The sequence below is a fragment of the Polypterus senegalus genome, chromosome 9, assembly GCF_016835505.1.
Source record: "Polypterus senegalus isolate Bchr_013 chromosome 9, ASM1683550v1, whole genome shotgun sequence".
Classification (NCBI taxonomy): Eukaryota; Metazoa; Chordata; class Cladistia; order Polypteriformes; family Polypteridae; genus Polypterus; species Polypterus senegalus.
In genome coordinates, this window is record NC_053162.1 from 72035345 (window position 1) to 72056281 (window position 20937).

The window sequence follows — 20937 nt, forward strand, 5'->3', positions numbered from 1 at the left end:
CTAGGTTTGTAACCATAAACTGAAACTAAAGACAAAAGAAGTGATTTCAAAATGCTTGAAAGAAAGAGCTTTCAGCAAGTATGCAGTTTGTATTACAGTACTTTTACCAGGAAACCATCAACTGATCTAACTGAAGCAGCAACTTAAGCAATTTGTGTATGAATGGGAAGTGTTAATGGAGAATTTGATACTTTTAATGCAGATCTGTTTTTTTTTTTTTTTTTGACTTTCATCATCAAAATTAAAGAAAATAAATCCAGCTTGTGAAACTCCCTGATATTCTGGCCCTGTCCCACCAATGTTTCTTGCATTATGTAATATTCATTAGGGCACCATTTTATACAATTTTTAATTTAAAAAAAGCACTTAATAAAATATTGGATACTTATTATTGCAGGAAAGTAGAAAAAAATTTGCTGTTTACCCAAAAGTCTACTTTACATACAGTAAGTGCTTATCAAAACAATTTGTTAATGATATAAAATGATCAAGTAATTTATGACTGATAACATACACAAAGAGCCTGAAATGTGTTACACATGTTTAAGTATTGAAAAATCATACTTGTCAATGGGAAAATAAAACATTTGACATCCAGTGCATTTCCATTCTAATACAGTCATCTGTGGTTGATGTTGCTGTTGGCTATAATGGCCTTAAGAAGGCAGGCTTTAGGATCCTGTGGTCTTCAGAAAATAGGAACTGAATAGCACTATTATGTGGTGCACTTTACAAAGTGCCCAGTCTCTGCTTAATATACACACAGTGTTCTCATTATGCAGTAGAGAGTTACTCTGATTCATTTAGAGGACCTGAAATATTACACAGGTAAGTACCTATATGATTCATTATAAATTGGCATAACAGAAACAACAGTTTTTTACTTTTTATACTTCTTTTATATATGTGGGTGTGCATCTTTATCTCGCTTTCTCTCTCATATACAATATATGTATATGTGTATGTACATGCACATATACTGTATATATGTATGTATGTATGTATATGTATATATGTATGTATTCCTCTGAGGATGATTCCCAGAAGGAATCGAAAGCTTAGGAATAAAAAACAATTTTAAGATATGACTTATTTTCTCCCTTTGTTGATCTCCAGCTATAAGTATATATATATATATATATATATATATATATATATATATATATATATATATATGGATGAATGATGGTTATATATATATATATATATATATACATATACGTACATACACACAGGTACTACACTGGCCTCTATTCATTATTTATTGATAGTAGTGGGGTTACAATAACATATTTGACAAAAAGCGGTAATATACTGCTGCCCAAAATACATTTTGGATTTAAATACATAGCTGAATACCAGTTTACAGCCTTTTTCTCTAGTATAAAGAAATACATGCATATACTTAAAAGGCATAAATTAAATTACACCTAATCTGCCTACTTTAAAAGTGATTAAAAAAACAGATCACTTAAAGTAATGGGTTGGGTAAAAAAAAATAGCAAAGTAATCTTTATACTACAGAGGTACTGAATTGCATGCACAGTGTTGAATGCTTCAGAGGCAAAACGCCCAGGGTGGTATTTACTCATTTTGTTGCTCAAAGAATGGAGTAGACAAGACAAATCCCACTGGCTTGTTAAGTTGCTCTTTTTTAAACCAGGAGTGGTTAGGCTTTATGTTACAACTGTGCACTAAATGCCTTCTCCATGTTTTGGTAAGTGTTGTAGTGATTTGGCTTTGTAGACTTGCATTTCTTAAGGAGACAAAAGCAGTGTTAACAGTTTGGCTCACAAAAAAAAGCAAAAAAGCATAATACAATTACAAACAGCATTCAAATAAAAATTAAGCAGGCTACGGAGATGGGTGGATAGACGGATATCAATATCAATGTTTGGGGTTAGTATGAAAACTTTGTTTTATCCTGTTGAATTCTGAAAGAAAGATCATTCAAGGTCCTTCTCTTTCCTTGTGTACTGTTTTATTTATCTTACTTTCTGGATCTAAAACACAGTTTTGCTGCTTCTGTTTTGTTACGTATGTTGGTAAATTGTTTTGCATATAAAAAAGAGCTTGTGATGCTATTAAAGAGGGTATAAATGAATTAGACAGACCAATTTTTTTAAAGGAACAAACAAAGATAAATTTAAATAGTAATCAATTTTCAGGGACAAACAGAAGAAAGAAAAACATGCAGACTGCATAGAGATAGTTATTTGAACCCCATGAGATAACAGCACTAACAACCGTATACCTGTGCAGCTCAACCACAGAAATATTTTTTTATATATATACAGATCCGTTCCTTAGACAGAAAGCACTTTACTTGTTAAATTTCTGTCTTAACAATAAAAGTCGTATAGTCTCTGACACTGAGGACACTCCACTAACTGTACATTGGTTTGATAATGTACATGGGGTAGGTGGCATGGGAGTCTGTGTTCCTCTTCTGTTTTGCACTTAAGTCTGAGTGGACCCATAAAAGGTATAAAATTTTTGACAGAGGATGGATGAATGATGGTTAGATATCTCATTTTTAATATGTGCCACTGTTACTTTCAAGATCATTTTAAAGGAATACAGTATGTAGTGTCTGGAGAGAAATGTATAATGAATAAAGATATGGACAGATGAGATTAAACAGGTTTTAAAGAAACACACAAGCTGAATACCGCATGAATTATTATGTGAATTCTGAACATTAAAAAATAACGTATTGTGGTGTTTGTTTTCAATTAGGAAAACTAGTCTCTGAGTGTTTAGCTTTGTTAGAGCTTTCTTTTTTAACATACCCAGACACTGTCAATTACAGTAATAAAATCTTCACAGAAAATAGTCACATTATGCACACAGACAACATTAGAGCTTGATCAGTGAGTGTCTGTTTTATGTCCATTAAGTCCTTGTGCTCTGCGGTGTTCATAATTTTGTTTTATCTATCAGTAGTCCTGTTGTGGACCAGCTATTTCAGCATTTAACCTTTGGCAATATCACTTAAATCCTGGCCCAGAATACGACAACTGATAAAGGCTATATTCAGTTGCTTAAATAATTGTTCATTCTATAAAAGATAACCAGACCTAGTGTTTTTGACATAGCCTGCATTCCACGATACCTTTTCATGCACAGACCACTGAATACTGTATGATCTACCTGTTGCTGGAATATACAATACTAGAAAGAGAAGGATTTTTGTTTAATTATGTGGATGACAACTTTATTGACCTTTGTGCTGATTGGTGTTCTTTATCAATGTTTTAGCAAATGTGTTATGTTTTAAGTAATTAAAACAAAATGCACACCTTATTAAAGACATTTCCTGTGTGTAATTAAGCATTAGTGGATTTTTATTAAAGTTTTTCTTTTTGACAAGTGTTCTGCAACTAGAGATTGTACTACCTATGTACTACATTTAACAGAGGCAGTACAGTGGTTACTGCTGCAGTCTTGTGGATTTACAACAACAACAATATTTATTTATATAGCACATTTTCAAACAAACAATGTAGATTTACAAGATGACAAAAACATTTAATGTCTTGAGTTGTAAACCCATGCCTAGCCGTCATCTCTATGTAGGATTTCCATGTTCTCCCCATGTCTCTGTGAGTGTTTCTGTGTGTATTGAGGTACTAATGCTACATCATTATTTCTGATTCTGAATTGGGCTCATGTGGATGATGTGTGCGTGAGTGGACTCTGTGATGGACTGGCACCCTGTCCAAGGTTGGTTCCTGTATTGCACCCATTGCTGCCAAGATAATCTCTGGTTCCCTGTAGCCATGAATTGGATTAAACTAGTCTGACAACATTATATTTATAATCAAATAAGCTACAAGTTGCATATCATATTAAATTATTTTGATACCAATCAATTCCAGTGTATGTTAAAATACTGACATCTTTCAAATATTTAACACACTAAATGATTTGCATAAAACAGCTCATTGTGATCAGTATTTTGGTTTATTTGGATAAAGCAGACTCTATTACCAAATATGCAGTATAACATCCTAATGTGTATTGTATTCTGGTGAACACGGATACAAGGTTAGGTGCAGTACTGCCCAGATCATGGAGTGGACACACATTGTCTTAAGAGAATTCTTGTCTCCCATCTTTGACCAGAAAAGGAGCACTACTAACCTCCACACAACTCCGCCATTCAGCTTCTTAGTGTCTTCCAACCACTAAATCCTGGCTAAAGCCCTTTTGTATTATTTTTTTTTTTTTTGCAGTGTAGAACTAATTTTGCTCAAGGTATGGACCTTTATCCTATTCTTCCTTTTTTGGAATGGTCCAACCATCCATTTTCCAAACCCACATATCCAGGGCAGGATCATGGGAAGCTGATGCCCATCCAGCAAGCACCATGCACAAGGCAGGGACAATCCCTGGACGGAGCATCATTTGTTTGGCATAGTGTGAATTTTAATTTACTATACTATTTTCATTAGTATGTTAAAAACAGTATAATGTTTGCCGTATTCTATTCAGTAAAATTGTTATTTGTTTTCTCATAATTCTGCCAAAACAAATACAAATTCACTTATATCTAAGACTATCGTTAAGTGAATCAAGATGGCCCTTATCATATTTTATCTAACATCACAAGTGGCTCCCAGAATTCCCTTCCTCATTTTACTACAGTCTTCAGGATTCCAAGAGATGGGAACAATTGCATTTGTCACTTCTTCTATGCACATCTTCTTCAACCTTGCTGTTGGTTTCATCTCACATTCCTCTGTCACAGCGCGGCATGATTTACCTAAACAACAGGCTTTCCTCTCTCCCTGTGAAATCCTGTGTTTCTATGTGATTACTGTCATTTTATACATCCTTCTATTCATTATCAGTCCTGCTTAAACCTGATTCAGGTTTTTCATTTCATTTCTTTTTGTTTTAATCTTTACTTTCATCAGCCAAATCACACTTATGAATATCATATATGTGTATATTTTACATCAAAACAAACACAGCCAAGAATTCTAATGGAGTGGCACACTGGTTGCTATTTCTGTATCACAGTTCCAGGGACCATTGTTCAATTCCCAACGTTGGAACGGTCTCTGGAATTTTTTTCCTCACTTTTTTTCTCCTAGAAGACACAGATGTGTGTAATGATTAAGTAGCACCTCTAAATTATAAGTGTGTGTTAGTCTCAAACAAAGGAGACAATGTGGGGGCCTGATCCAGATCTTCAAAATCTGCAAAGGTATTGTTAAGTTAGATCTAACAGAATTATTGTAGGTTAAGGGTGAATCACATACTCAACAACACAAGTGGAAATTAAGGGGAAATGCATTTAAGATACAAAGACAGGAAGCACTTCTTTACACAAATAGCTATGGAAAAAACTACCAAGACATGTAGTTGAAGCTTCAACAGACTTTAAGAAGTATCTGGATGAGACATTGAGAGTGCCTAGCTATTTAGTAAACAAGCAAATTCTTCTCTTTTGACAGATTTCTTATGTTCTTATGAGTGCTGGTTGTGCTAAGGACTGGTATCTCATCCAGGGCTGGTCATCCCTTGCAGCCAATGCAGATGGAATATGTTGTTTAACAAAAAAGCTGGTCAAGGACATGATGAATAACCTAGTTGCATAAGGGAGAAACAAAATCATAAAAATCTCACACAGTTTATATTAACTTTTTTGATGACAGAGTTTTGTTCAGAAGAATGGTTTTTACTATTCTTAAACAGTGAAACTAAATAAAAAAACTTACAATCCCTATACTGTAATGCAACATCAATATTCATATATATTTAATCAACCAATCTTTATATAGTGACTTGATTACAATATATATATATGGATTTATAGTGGAATAGCATAAACTTGAATTATAGCCCTGCTGTTTTCATCAGCCAAGCTAAATTGTAGATTATGTAAACATAATTAAGACTGAAAGAGGTTCTATAACAGGTAGAGACAGGGTATTTTACTACTAGACGTCGGAAAATTAACACAAGCAGACGATTTTGACTTTTTTTTGCCTTCTAGAAACATACACGCATTAGGACCCAGGAGGTGCCGCTACTTTACCTGTTGAGACACACAGGTTGAAGGATGTGTCCATATTTGGAAAGTGAGTCGTTAAACTTTGAGGGCGAGGCTACCTGCATGACGTCGTCCACCATTATCAGGGCAATCTTGCCAGCGATTAAACTCAGTCTGGATTTCCTGCTTGCTTAGGTGTGTCGCAGTTTCGTTGGATTTTTTCTTGGTGAAGACGCATAGGCCTGGTTTCGAGTGTTTTATACTGAACTGAAGATTTAATCAACAGAAAGCTGATGGGGTGGCGGTTACCACTTACGGCAATTACTGTTTTTCTACAGGTAAGTCGAATTTTAATTTCATATTAAGTTCACAGTGTTTTACGTATCATTTCGTATGTTTAACTACTCTTTCGTTTTTTTAGCGAAACTGACCGTCAAGTATCTTTTTGGTTGTAAATCGCCCTATTTGAAAACTTGGTGCATGATGAATACTTTATACTGTGTGGAGAACCCGAAGTCTAATTGGGCCACAGTAAACTCCGGCTAGCTTTATGAAATTCGGTTCGAGTGTGGTTTGGCTTTTTAGTTCCCCAAACTTGAATGCTCCATCCACCTGTTTAACAGTGTTCAAATAAAACTGCTTTCACTAGGAATTTCTTTAAAACTATCAACTTGAGCAGTGTATTTGTAAGTTTAAGAATTCCTACTGCAGCCCCGCCTTTACCTGCCTGATCGTCTCGGTGTTAGGGCGCCCTCCACTTTTTTTCTTTTTTTCCTCTCCTCGGAGCGATTGGGGTGGGGGTTGGGTGGCTAGATAAAAATTTCACTCGGTGAATGTAGCGATTGGTTTGAGTTTAGTGAGGGGCATTTTTTAAATGTTTTTGAATGACTTTCTGCACCTGATACGATTTGCAAGTGGTCACGTTCCGTGAAACTGAATTCAAATTGCGATGAATACGGCGTTCTTAAACCAAAAATGCCCCAGCATTCCCTCTTCAAAGTACTTCTAGACTAACATGTTTGTTTTATATTACGGATTACCCAAAATTGATGCAGTATTTCGTTCGTTTTTGTTTCAGTGTGCTCGTGTTTTGTTTTCAGTTACAATATATTTTTAATTCTGTAAATGTATTTACTAGGCAGTGAAACTTCTAAATAATTCAAACGGTAACACATTTTGCCAAAATGTTTTTTTTTTTTTCTCTCGTCTTGTTAGTCCGTTAGACCATTCCTTTTTATTGTCTCAGTCGTCAAGTGTATAACGCAGTATTCACAATGAAAATATTGTTTCAGATATGGACGGGAGGATTTTGCCGAGAAACCAAACCATGCCAGCCCGGCTTTTCATCCGACAACTTTCTCTTCACAGTTCACAGAGAACGACTGCACCGGGGTAAAATACTGGGTCGAGGTAAGTGAGCTTTACTTCTGCGTAGTCTCGTCAGGTCTTTATAGAAGCAAATCCATTCGCATACTTCTCGGTTTAGAGGGCGTTTTGTCTTTTAAAGTCTATAAAGTTTATAAGGTGCACGATCAGTATTCAGATATTTTCATTCCGTGTTTAATACAGTAGGCAATCGATTTACATTTTTTGGTTATCCACTGGTCCGTTAGTTTATATCGGTCAAATCAATATCACTAGAAGAATGACGTGATCAATTGCTAACCTTTAAAACGGTCAGTCGTTGTACGCGTTTCGAGTTATCGAGAAAGTAAAAAGTTTAAAGATGGTATTGGCGCTTGGATGCCTGCGGCTTTGGCTTTTTTGTATTGCGGGGTGTTGTGTCGTGGGATTGTGTAGCTGCTGTACGAAACTGAGTACTGTATACTGCATAAAGGTGTGGCTGTCGGGCTGAAGCATCTGTCGTTTTTCTTCCTCGTTGGCCCTAGTGCGTACTTCTAGGAATACGACTCTCCTTTTCGGTGTTGGAAACGAAGAAAAAGCAGCGTTAGGTAATGGAGTGCTTTTTTTTAACCTCCTAGTAAGTAAACTACAGCTAAATCACAGCAATTTGTGTTTGGCTTCGTGAAACATACCCCACACAAATTGATAGCATGTTTTTTCCCAGATCAAGTAGAGGGATAAGTTATGGAATCGTCAACAAAAAATTCAGTTGGTACTGTGTTGATCCTACTCAGGCGTATGAGGCCCAGAATTCTTTGAGGCGTTGGCTTTTCCAATGAAAAACAATCAACATCAAGCTGGTTCCAGCAGCTTTTTCTGATAGCAGTTGACAGATCAGCTTTGGAGGGTGGAGCCTTGTCATGGAGTGTTAATTTTTCGCCAAATATTTTCAGTTTGCTGGCCACTGTTGGAGTTGATGAAGCATTTTCTTCAGAACAAAAAGTAACATTCTTTGCTCTGTGACAAGATACATTATGATCCTGAAATTTACTTCATCACCAAATCTATTTTCTAGCAATTGAGTCAGGAGTATCCAACATTTCAGTGTACATCTGTTAACTTTTGAGGTATTGGTGGCCATTTTCCCTGACATGACCGAGTATTTTGTCCCCAGGTGCAAATTTGGATTTTTACAGATTGCTTTTATATACATACAGTACACTTACCAGAATGACTAAAAAGGAATAACATTAGAAAAGCTGTGACTGAGGCATTATGCTGGCTATTGGTATTGGTATGAAGGAGACCTTGTAGTTCTGTTGAATAATTCATTGGCTGAAAGTCTGCCTTGTTACTGTGTACAATATTGTCTATAATGGCACTCAGACTTGTTTTGATTCTTTCATTTGTTACTAACTCTATGGGGTCCAGAGTGTGTCCTATAACTGGGCTTGCCCATGTCTTGATGATTTTGATGTTTACCAGCCCACAACACCACTGTGTAGAAAATTGCACTGGCCATCAGAGTAGTAGATGGTGTGATGAATGTCTCTACCCACATTAAAGGAATGCAGTCTCCTAAGAAAAAAAATATCTGCTCTGTCCTTGTATAGTTCCTCTGTGTTCGGGGATACCACCCAACGCTCCCCCAAGTACTTCTACAAGTGCACAACATACAAATCAATTCCCTAAATAGTGACTGTACACACAAGGTCTTTGGTGTGTCAAAAGTCAATGACCAATTCCTTGATTTTGCTGATAAGTTACTTTTTTCTGCGCCGAGAAACAGATTTCTCCAACTCCTATGGTTTGTCTCATGACCCTTTTCAATACAGTCAATAAGTGCAGAATCCTCTGAGTTTCTGTAAGTGACCTGACCTGGTGCTGAAATTTTAACCGGAGGTGTACAGAGTGAAGAGAAAAGACAATCCTGTTCTTGTGGTACTCCAGTGTTACTTACATCAGCATCTGAGACATAATCTTTGTCAAACTGTGTGGTATGTTTGAGAGAGAGTCCATTCAGTTCCATGTAATTATGTTGCTTTTATTCAGGCAGTAATCTGTGTATTTCATTAGAATAACACCAAATGTAAGATTAGGTATCTTTTGGCCAATGTAGATTTGTGATTTATCACTGAACATCACTTTCATCAAATCGTCCACACTCTATTATTGCTTCTCTTTATCCTGCTATAGCCTAGTTTCCTTTTTAGATGTTAATAATAATTTGTTTGGCTGTTCTATATGCAAATCCCATTTCATGACATCCAGTGGCAAAGCACAATAAAATGGTGAGAGAGAGAATTGGGCTGTTCTTGGGTGACTAGTACGGTAGATTCAATGACCTTGGTTTGCTGCCAGGAATTAGTGTCTAGGGGACATTGTGATAGAAATGGAGATTCTGTAAATAGGGTTAAATTTAAAGCTACAGTGCATCCGGAAAGTATTCACAGCACATCACTTTTCCATATTTTATGTTACAGCCTTATTCCAAAATGGATTAAAATCATTTTTTTCATCCGAATTCTACACAAAACACCCCATAATGACAACATGAAATAAGTTTACTTGAGGCTTTTGCAAATTTATTAAAAATTAAAAAACTGAGAAATCATATGTACATAAGTATTCACAGCCTTTGCTCAGTACTTTGTCGATGTACCTTTGGCAGCAATTACAGCCTCAAGTCTTTTTGAATATGATGCCATAAGCTTGGCACACCTATCCTTGGCCAGTTTTACCCATTCCTCTTTGCAGCACCTCTCAAGCTCCATTAGGTTGGATTTGAAGCGTCGGTGCACAGCCATTTTAAGATCTCTCCAGAGATGTTCAATCGGATTCAAGTCTGGGCTCTGGCTGGGCCACTCGAGGACATTCACAGAGTTGTCCTAAAGCCACTCCTTTGATATCTTGGCTGTGTGCTTAGGGTCGTTGTCCTGTTGAAAGATGAACCGTCGCCCCAGTCTGAGGTCAAGAGCACTCTGGAGCAGGTTTTCATCCAGGATGTCTCTGTACATTGCTGCAGTCATCTTTCCCTTTATCCTGACTAGTCTCCTGGTTCCTGCTGCTGAAAAGCATTCCCACAGCATGATGCTGCCACCACCATGCTTCACTGTAGGGATGGTATTGGCCTGGTGATGAGTGGTGCCTGGTTTCCTCCAAACGTGATGCCTGGCATTCACACCAAAGAGTTCAATCTTTGTCTCATGAGACCAGAGAATTTTGTTTCTCATGGTTTGAGAGTCCTTCAGGTGCCTTTTTGGTTAACTCCAGGTGGACTGCCATGTGCCTTTTACTAAGGAGTGGCTTCCGTCTGGCCACTCTACCATACAGTCCTGATTGGTGGATTGCTGCAGAGATGGCTGTCCTTCTGGAACGTTCTCCTCTCTCCACATAGGACCTCTGGAGCTCTGACAGAGTGACCATCGGGTTCTTGGTCACCTCCCTGACTAAGGCCCTTCTCCCCCGATCACTCAGTTTTGATGGCTGGCCAGCTCTAGGAAGAGTCTTGGTGGTTTCGAACTTCTTCCACTTATGGATAATGGAGGCCACTGTGCTCTTTGGGACCTTCAAAGCAGCAGAAATTTTTCTGTAACCTTCCCCAGATTTGTGCCTCGAGACAATCCTTTCTCGGAGGTCTACAGACAATTCCTTTGACCTCATGCTTGGTTTGTGCTCTGACATGAACTGTCAACTGTGGGACCTTTATATAGACAGGTGTGTGCCTTTCCAAATCATGTCTAATCAACTGAATTTACCACAGGTGGACTCCAGTTAAGCTGCAGAAACATCTCAAGGATGATCAAGGAAACGGGATACACCTGAGCTCAATTTTGAGCTTCATGGCAAAGGCTATGAATACTTATGTACATGTGCTTTCTCAATTTTTTATTTTATTTTTTTTTTATTAATAAATTTGCAAAAATCTCAAGTAAACTTTTCATGTGTGTGTGTAGAATTCTGAGGAAAAGAATTTAATCCATTTTGGAATAAGGCTGTAACATAACAATGTGGAAAAAGTGATGCGCTGTGAATACTTTCCGGATGCACTGTATATACAGAAGTGTTTAAGTATGCTAATATGTTGACAGTTCACTATTTCTTTTAAAAATTAAAACCAGCGAGTTGGTCTTGTATGTAGCTGAGCATGATTATGAAATGATAGCAGAAGCTTGGCTACATTAAGGATGGGGATAAGTAGTGCAGAGGGATATACTAGAACAGAAAAAAGGTGGGTTGCTATTTATGTCAAACAGAATTAAAATGCATGTTCTCTTTAATTGGACAGTGAGCCACATCTTAGTGAGGATATTTGGTCTCGGCTGTTCAGCATTAAGGCAAGAGGCCATATTTTAGGAATGTCCTGTAGATAGTCCAATGCAGACAGTAATTTCAATGCACATCTTTTTAGTAATCTTAATAGGCTAGTTTTACAAGGGAAAACTAGTTGTGGGACTTAACTACCCAAATGTTAACTGGGCTTGCAAATAGTGGAGTACAAGAGATGTTTTTAGACATAAATCGGCAGTATGTTAAAGCACCAATGAAGGGAGAAGCCGGTCTATGTTTAGTCTTTTGTAATAATCCATATAGAATTAAGGGTATAAAGGTGATTGAACCACTAAAATTAAGTGACCATAATATAATACAATTCTCAGTGTTTTGGATGAGCAAGGGTGCAAACAACTTTTTTTTTTGGTAAGGCAAATTCTAATGAGGGTGGACTGGGATATGCTTTTAAGTGTGGAGACCGTCAAGGAGCAGTGGAACAGGTTTAAAAATGTTTTACAGTACATCTAATGCAGTGCTGATACATACCTAAATTTGTATTAGGGAATAAAAAAAACTGTTGTTAGTAAAAAGTTGAAAAAGAAGCTGCAAAGGGAACAAAAATACTGTATATGATATGATTAATAACTCCCTTGAGAATCATAGGGTGTATATAGAGGAATATAGCAGATTGGCCGATAGCCAACTCAGAGATTCTTTCAACATTTTAGTACTAAAAGAGCAGCCAAGAAGGCAGAGTGCATCAGGAATAAAGGGGAATTAAGAAATAGACTATAAAATAATACATGCTCTAAACAAATTTTTCCTAAACTCTTCATATTTGAGGAAGTAGATTACTTCCCAGCAGCAAAAGGCACTCCTAACGGGGGTACTGAGTGATTTGGAAATTGTAAAGGAGGAAGTATTGCTTAGATTAAATGGTTTGAAATCCAATAAATCACCTGGACCAGGTAATGTTTATCCTTGAGTTTTTGATGAGGTTAGCGAGGACACATGTAAACCCTTGATGCTTATTGTTAGGAAAGCATTATACACTGGGGAAATTCTGAAGGACTGTAAAAAAGCAAATTACCTTTTATATAAAACAGGTGATCGGGCAGATCCAAGCAACTGTAGCCCAGTAAGTTCAACCTGCATCACAGATAAATTTAACACTAGAATTACCAGAGCCTGTGAGAACTTGGAAATCCGGCTACCTTAAATCAGTTCGCACCTCTCCGCCAGCGTCTTTTGCCCTGTAAATGTGCCGATTTAAGACAAGTGGCAAGCAGCCAGCTATTCCATCCCCCAATGTCGCAGAATGTTCACTAAGTTTTTCCCAGCTCATGACTTGTTTATCTGGGAGTGAACTGCTGGAGTTTGAGTGGAAAAAATAGATCATTATTTGGAACACATGATCAAGTCCTTCTGTGTGAACCCTAAATACAAAGAGGACTATTTCATTTGTTAGGTAGAATGCCCAGAGGGGGCTGGGTGGTCTCATGGCCTGGAACCACCGCAGATTTTATTTTTTTTCTCCAGCCATCTGGAGTTTTGTTTTTTTTTTTTCTGGCCATCAGACCTTACTCATTTTCTATGTTAACTAATGTCTTATTTTAATTTCTTTTGTTTTATTTTTTTCATTATGTAAAGCACTTTGAGCCACTTTTTGTATGAAAATGTGCTATATAAATGTTGTTAAACACATTGTTAAAACAAACTTTTTTATATTTTAGTAATAAAGGTTATAAAATGTACGCATAAACTGTAGAATGTGTGAAGCCTGAAGTCCAAAGATCAAATAAACACTTTCACAAAAGGAACGATACTATAGCTTCTGTGGCGTAGTAGTAAGATTTGTTGACATGTAATCAACCAAGAGGCCACCGGTTCAATCCCCAAAGCCCCCTGTATTTGCTGTTTTCAGTAGTGCTGCGCTATATATATATATATATATATATATATATATATATATATATATATATATATATATATATATATATATATATATATATATATATATATATATATATATATATATATATATATATATATATATATATATATATGAGAGAGAGAGAGACTGACTATTGGATACGACGACAACTCGCAGGGCCACGCCCACCAACTTGGACGCGACGACACAGACAAAAATGGCGTCATTTTATATTCGTCTGTCGTAGAGGCCACGTGCAGGTCAGGTTAATGTCGTGCATTGACATATGCAGCGTGTGAAATGGTTTGCGAGGGGTATCCCATGGAATCCTTAAAACAATCCTTTACAACTGAGGTTGAAGCACAATGAAGTAAGCAGTCTTTAAAAACCAACTTTTCGGTTATGATGCATAACCGCGTGCATCATAGCAAACTGTTTTACACGCTACATACAGCTATTCACCTCCGCGACAAACATGCGTCGTCTTAGATGTCTTCCGTGTTCCTGCAGGAGCGTTTTCCTGCCCACCAACGCTCCTTTTTCACCGGCTGGCGTCTACCCTCGCTCTGTAGGCATTCAAACTCCCTGCCCATTTGCCCGGATGCAAAAACTCACCGACCACCCAGTTAGTCCCTTTCGTCTGCGGTAAGAGTCCACATGCACATCTGAGCCACGCGGTGTTTGTTATGCCACGGGTTCGCTATTGTGTTGTATTTTGCTCTCTCCAGAGTTCCATCTTTTCATTCACTTACTGTTGTATTCTCACACCAACTCGTTTTTAGACATGTGTCTTTCCAGAAGTGTTTAGCATTCAATAAATAATTATGCATTACATTGACCGTGTGTCTACCCAGCGCAGACAGGCATGGGTAAGCCGTTGAACCCCATTCGGGTAATTAGTCGTCTATCGGTTTAACTACGTTGCATGTATTTTTAACTTATCAACAGTGCAAAGAAATTACATGGTACAAACACAAAATAACACTAATTGGAAATTTATCTAATCGGGTAAAAAATAAGTTTTAAATTTGAATAGGTATGTTTTGTTTCACAAGTTGACACATCCATACAATTATGTAATCTCTACATATACAAGAGAAGTTAAGGTGATGGCTACCTTGGCAGCATGATCTGGCTTCCGGTCCTTCTCATGGCTGACAGAAAAAGAACACTTATGTGGGCTTTTCCTAATGCCAGTGAAACATATTGCACAGGCTGACCTGATCGTTTTCATTGCAACTGCAGGTCATACATTCAGAGCATAAAAGCATATTATAGATGACCAAAGAATTGAAGGTGCTGGCTACCCCCACCGTGCAATTGGGCTTCGGGTCCTTTTCATAGCAAGTGGCACTCCAGCCACTATTTAAAAAAAAAAAATAAATAAATGAATGCATAAAACTCACTGTTCCAGTGTGGTGCTGAGGTGACACCCCCTGCACTCGGATCCCAATCCAGGTAGTTCGTAATGTGGTGGATGTGACAATGTGCTATCGGGGCATGCTCCCAACCAACCTTGCCTTTCAAGAAAAAAATGTGATGACTTCATTTAGCTAAATTTGCTTTTTGTGACCTGCTGGATATAAACAGCTGCTGTAGTGTAAATGAGTAATTAAATGTTATCTGACTTGGACCTGACATTACTTGGACATGCTGCTGCATGCTTGGTTCTCATGCACTCTTCAAAATAAACTGATTCAATTATCATATGGCTGTATTTAATCTGAATGTGTGCTAAAACAGTTCACACAGTATGTTTGTTTTTTTTAAATTAACATCACTATTGAAAACAGTTATTGTATTCCGTATTACAGAAATTGATGATCATGCTGGCACTAAAACAATTTCATGATCTAGGTTTCAACATTACTTGTACATATAAATTTTTCTGCAGGCTGCTGCAAAGACACAAAAAAAATCATACTTTTTTTTTTAAACATGTTGCTAGGGATCAGACACTTAAACATGTTAAAAGCAGTCGGCTGTAACTAGCCATATAATGAGTGCCTCTGAATCGCCGTTATACTCGGGCTGGGTGAATGTTTTGTGATTGGCTAAGGCGCTTGTTTACTGTTAAGAACAGTTTATAACTGTGAAAGCTTGACCTCTAAGGGCTCGTTTTATACTTCACGCTCAGAATGCGTACACTCGCACATCATGGCTGCCACGCGTTTCTAGTGTTGGTGCATTCTCTAAGCAGGTCCTCAGAAATTAACACGACACATGCGTAAGTTGCAGTACCAGCAAAAAGTCGGGGCTAAGGTAAGAGCTAGGTGCAGTGTGATAAAAGTTGGAAGTGACTTTAGAGTCTGTTTACTATCTACATGTGACGGAAAGCCGCTATGCGGATCATAGTAGGTTCAATGTGCACGCTTCGATGTGGTAATGTATATTCCAACTCTCTGCACATTGGTATCAAGTGTAAATCTTAGGATTCTAACTTTCATGATGAAATGCAATAAAGTACGGTATGTATGTTACATTTTACAGATAAATCGTTAATTTTGTTTAATGAATGCTGTTAATTACACACATGGGGGTGACAGAGTGGTAGCACTACTATCTTGCAGGGAGGTTACTGGTATTCTCTGCCTGGAGTTTGCATGTTTTCCTGCTGGGTTTCCACAGTGTGCTTCGGTTTCCTTCCAATGATATGCAAATTTGGTGATACTAAAATGACTCCAGTGTATGTGAGTGCTTGTATTCACCTTGTGATGAGCTGATGCCTCATCCAGGGATTGTTTTTTCCTCGTGCCCAATGCTAGTTGGAATGGACACATCCCTGGATTGATGGATTTAATCATTAAACATCCTTTTCAGGGAGATTGCAGTATGGTGTCATCGGAATTTAATGGGTGTTCCAGGCAATTCACAACACAGCAAAGCTGAACCTGTTCTCGCCGTGATATCTCGCACTGCCACCTGGTGGATTCCTCAAGATTTACGTAAAGTATGAGCGCACGTATAAACAGTAAAACGTTTGCATGGCAGGAGCATCCGCTGCAGCATTTGTCATGTCATGTTAAGTATAAACCCGGCCTAACAGAGCAGCAGTACAAAGTGAAATGCAGCAATTTGATATTTTTCACAATTATTTTATAGGTGAATTCGTAGTCCTATCACAATTAGTATACGATTAATTATGTACCCCTAGTTGTAATTCATGTCATTCTTTTGGGACTCTGGGGGGGATGTAATATGAATGTAACATCAGTAGCACCGCTGCACTGATGAATTTCTTTAAATGTCACTCATGTTTCTCGCTTTCTTGATGTCCTTCCCTTGGAGAGCTAATTGGACAGCAGTGGGTCACTGATGGTTTGCTTACTTAAAATGTCGGATAAGAAGTTTAAAATCGGCAGCACTGGCTAGATATGACACACTTTACAATTGGTAAATTTTCCAAACCACCTGGATTTTTTTCCCTCTCCTCCTTTTAAAGCAGAAGCTGCAGTCTTAAACTTATGAGGAAAATCAGAATTATGACCGCTTTTGCATTAATGAGAAAATTGTAGAATCTTGGGATTATGACTGAGTTGGAACAGGGTTAGATGCAGAATTTATACTCTTGGTGTACCAGATGTGTGTTTATACATGTTAACTGTCGCAGTGAAAAATAGGTAAATTTGTTTTGAACCAATTGTGGCTGGAATGATATTACAGCCATGTCGGGTTAGGTTGATGCACACAGCATTGCAGCTGGCAAAAGTACACTGGCTGGCTAATGTTTAGCTTGCACAAAACACCTGTACATTTTTGCTTTTCTCTCGCTCACATTCCTGATAAAAGATTTTAAGAAAAATCTGCATTAGTGAAGAAAACGCCACAACGGACATAGCACAAGTACTAAAAGATGAGGATATTGTTTAAAGGGTCAGAGGATTTTGGTGTTGTAGAAATATTTTGTCTTTAATTATGAAAACAAGCAGAGTGGCGTGCACTGTAATTTGTGTCGTAAGCATGTTCCCACAAAAGATGAGTAATACCACTAATTTTTTGTACCATCTGAAGCAGTGCTATCCTTCAGAGCACACACAATTACAGTCCCAGACCTAAGCGAGTGCTGCACTAATGGGGATTTCTTGCAGTCTCCTTGAATTTGTACTGAGGAGATAAACAACATTCTGTGTATTTGGAGGTTTTTTTATAACCGTTTTTAAAACAAAGGATACAGTATAAAGGTGGTTTTTTTAGTTTTTTTTTTTGTTTTGTTTTTTCGTATTAATACCTACCTTATTTGGAACTGATTAAGGAATTTACTTTGTGTTCTCCTGTAAAACTTGAAAGCTTTAACGTTTAAGAATTTTTTTTTTTCTGGCGCTGATGAACAAATTTAGCTGTTCTATAAAACCTTTAAGCTTGACAGAAATAGTGATTTGATTTTATATCTTGATGTATAGCAATATCAACTGATATGAAAATTGTGATAATTTTTTTTCTTATTTGCCAGCCCTAGAAGAATGTTATCCAAAATATGGATAACAAAAAATCTGAGTGCAATGTTCTATACTAGGATGGGGAGACCATCCAGGTTTAAAAGCATTGGTTGCTGCCAGTGGAGTGGTGGTTGAGGCCAGCAGTGGGTGCTTACCCTGTGGTCTCTGTGTGAATCCCAGTACTCCACAGCTGTGGTGGGGAAGGGGAGAGAAAAAAGAAAACATCCTTTGGATGAGACATAACACCAAACTCCTATGTGGTTATAAAAGATCCCCGTGAGTCTTTTAGAAACAGTAGGGTGTCCTGGTTAATTTGACCATCGCGGCCTAGTCATTCTAGCCCCCTGTTCATCCCCTCTCAAATTGCCACTCTCTTGCTCAGCCCTTCACCACCCAATAGCAAATGTGTTGTGAATGTATTGGTGCAATATTTGCTGCCATCACTTCATTCAGGGTGACTGCTGCACATTGGTGGTGGTTGAAGTGGCCCCCCCACTGTCGATGAAAGGCACTTTGAGTAGTGAGAAAATAGCTATATAAATATAAGGCATTACTCTGTGACTCAACCACTTTTTTTCTTTTGCCCGTTTTTCATATATTACCCACAGATATGCTTGTATTTGCCATTACAGCCTCAGACAGTCTGAGAACTTAGTTGGTGTCAGTCTATAGATCACCCAGTACTAGTTAACTCTTCGATGTTGTAATCTGCTCTGAGGGTGAAGTAGCTAAAAAGTGGCAACAAACTGTGTTGTGAAGAGGTGTAGCTGCAAGTTTTACTAAAGGTTTACCATAATATCTTATAAAGGCTGATAGTGAACACAATGTGCACACAGATTTGCAAAATACTGTGGTTATGCATAGTGCATTTAAAATAGGAAATGCCAAAATTAGTGGGAGGTATAATGACTGCAGAGCAACTGTTTGGCTGTTGCAAAATGACTTTTTTCTCCAAATAAATTAGAATGTTTGTATAGTGATAAACCCTAATGAAGTTACACCCATGTCCCTGCCTCGACATTTTTCAGTTTGAACATAGGTGTAGCCATCTCTTGGAATATTTAGTAGGTTAGATGCAATTAATTAACTTTATATTTTGTTCTAATGCCTTTTGCCTGGCTTATGAATCCAGATGTTCAGTTATTACAAGCACAAAGGAAATGCAGGATAAAAGGAGACCTTTCATTTTGCATTTCATAATTAATGCATTCACTAGTCACTTAGTTCTTCCTGAGACAACTTGAAATCACACACTTAATTTTTTCTTTTTTTGGGGGGGGATGAATGTTTCTTCCAGCAAACTTCCTGTTTTTATTTGTCCCAAATATGTCTGTTGGATTGAGAGCTAGAAACACTGCTTGTCATTAAACAACATGTATTTATATAGCACATTTTCATACAAATGATGTAGCTCAAAGTGCTTTTCATGATGAAGAAAGAAAAAAAAATCAATAAATAAAAATAACTCGTTAACATAGAATAAAAGTAAGGTCCGATGGCCAGGGAGGACAGAAAAAACAAACTCCAGATGGCTGGAGAAAAAAAAAAAATCTGCAAGGGTTCCCGACCATGAGACCACCCAGCCCCATCTGGGCAGTCACTGTTGTGCTTATGGAACCGGTTTGAAACTAAGAGGAAAAAGTAAATGGTCCTAGCTAATTTGATTTAGTTGTTCATAAATGATGCACCACAACACTGATATTCAATTAGTTGATCTGTTTATGATTGTTTCACAAAGAACAAGTAGTATCTTGGTTGCTGTGTGAAAGCTTAGTGAAGATTTTTTGTGATAGTAATATGCCGAAAGACTAATTCTAGCAATGTCAGTAAATATATTGGGGAGAATAGTCTGTGTCCAACCATCTAAATAAGTGGAATCTGGAGTCCAGTTCATTTTTTTCGTAAAACGCTACCTTCAGCGTCATAGTCCGAAGGGAGCCTGAGTGCTTAGAGGAGTTTTTCAGATGTGCTTCATTTAAAGAAAGGAGGAAAAGGCTGTCAAAACCATGAATAACTTTGATTCCTGAAACTCCTAATCAATTGAAGATGATCCAAGACCATTGCATGTATAGTAGAATTGTGTGTGTTTGTGTTTTGTTTTTTTGGGTGGGGGACTTCAGCACTTATGAGAAATGAGGGTAGCCTGCTGCTTGCTGTAGTGTGAAGCACTTATGGGCCATTTACTCCTGCAATGGGTAGCAATATTTAGTTCTGTGTAGTGAACTTTTGTTGCCAGTTGTTACACATGGGAAGCTTTTAATAGTGTCCTGCCTGTCTTTTATACTTTGTTACTGAGTGTTTACTTCTGTGTGCTCTGTGCAGCCTCAAGATTTATTGCCTCGTGTGTGTGTGTGTGTGTGTATACTGTATATATCTCTCTCACACACAAATAATGGGGCTCTTAATTTGATACTTGGAAAAACCAAAGCAGAAATGTTTTCTTTAACATGATTGTTCTGTATTTTAATAGGTTTTTCTAGTAAATGTTGGTAGGTTTAAATTTACAGTAAAACATGAATAGTGCTGCCCCACTTACTATGCCATCTATTGTTTGCTGCATCCCTTTAGAGTATATGGAGTTGAAGCTGCCTTCCACATCTTACTGCCCCAAAACATAGGTGCTGGTAGCATCATCAAACCTTCTTGTACAGCTTGTGGTATAGCGGGTCCACGGCTTCCGAAAAAAGTCAGGTTTTTTTAAATCCGTATAGCCATGTCGTTCTCCGTGGGCGCGATTGCACAACCGCGGGGAGTTAATGGGGTGATTGGAGCGAGTCGCGCCTGCATGTGAGGGTGCAGTTGCTCTTGTTTGCCTCATTGGCTTCCTGTGGTGTGTAATTAAGACGCTGTGCCTACGGAGGCAGAGAGGTGTATATGGATCATATATAAGCGAAGGTACACCAGAGGGGGCGGGGGGGAATATCATGGGGAAAAAGAGATCGGGGGAG

General features: G+C 37.8%; 1 protein-coding gene across 2 annotated transcripts in view; it reads left to right on the forward strand.

Moving 5' to 3' along the window:
- The first annotated feature begins 739 nt into the window (after positions 1 to 739).
- Positions 740 to 20937, forward strand: part of LOC120535420 (B-cadherin-like) — a 43766-nt gene continuing 23568 nt past the window's right edge. Inside the window, exons 1-4 of one of the 2 annotated variants that reach the window (XM_039763254.1) lie at positions 740 to 828; positions 6008 to 6092; positions 6200 to 6342; positions 7297 to 7414. In XM_039763254.1, the coding sequence (XP_039619188.1) occupies positions 6298 to 6342; positions 7297 to 7414 (163 nt within the window). In that variant the 5' untranslated portion in view covers positions 740 to 828; positions 6008 to 6092; positions 6200 to 6297. Of the gene's footprint in view, positions 829 to 6007; positions 6093 to 6131; positions 6343 to 7296; positions 7415 to 20937 lie in introns of those variants that run through there. The other variant, XM_039763253.1, reaches the window with a different exon arrangement.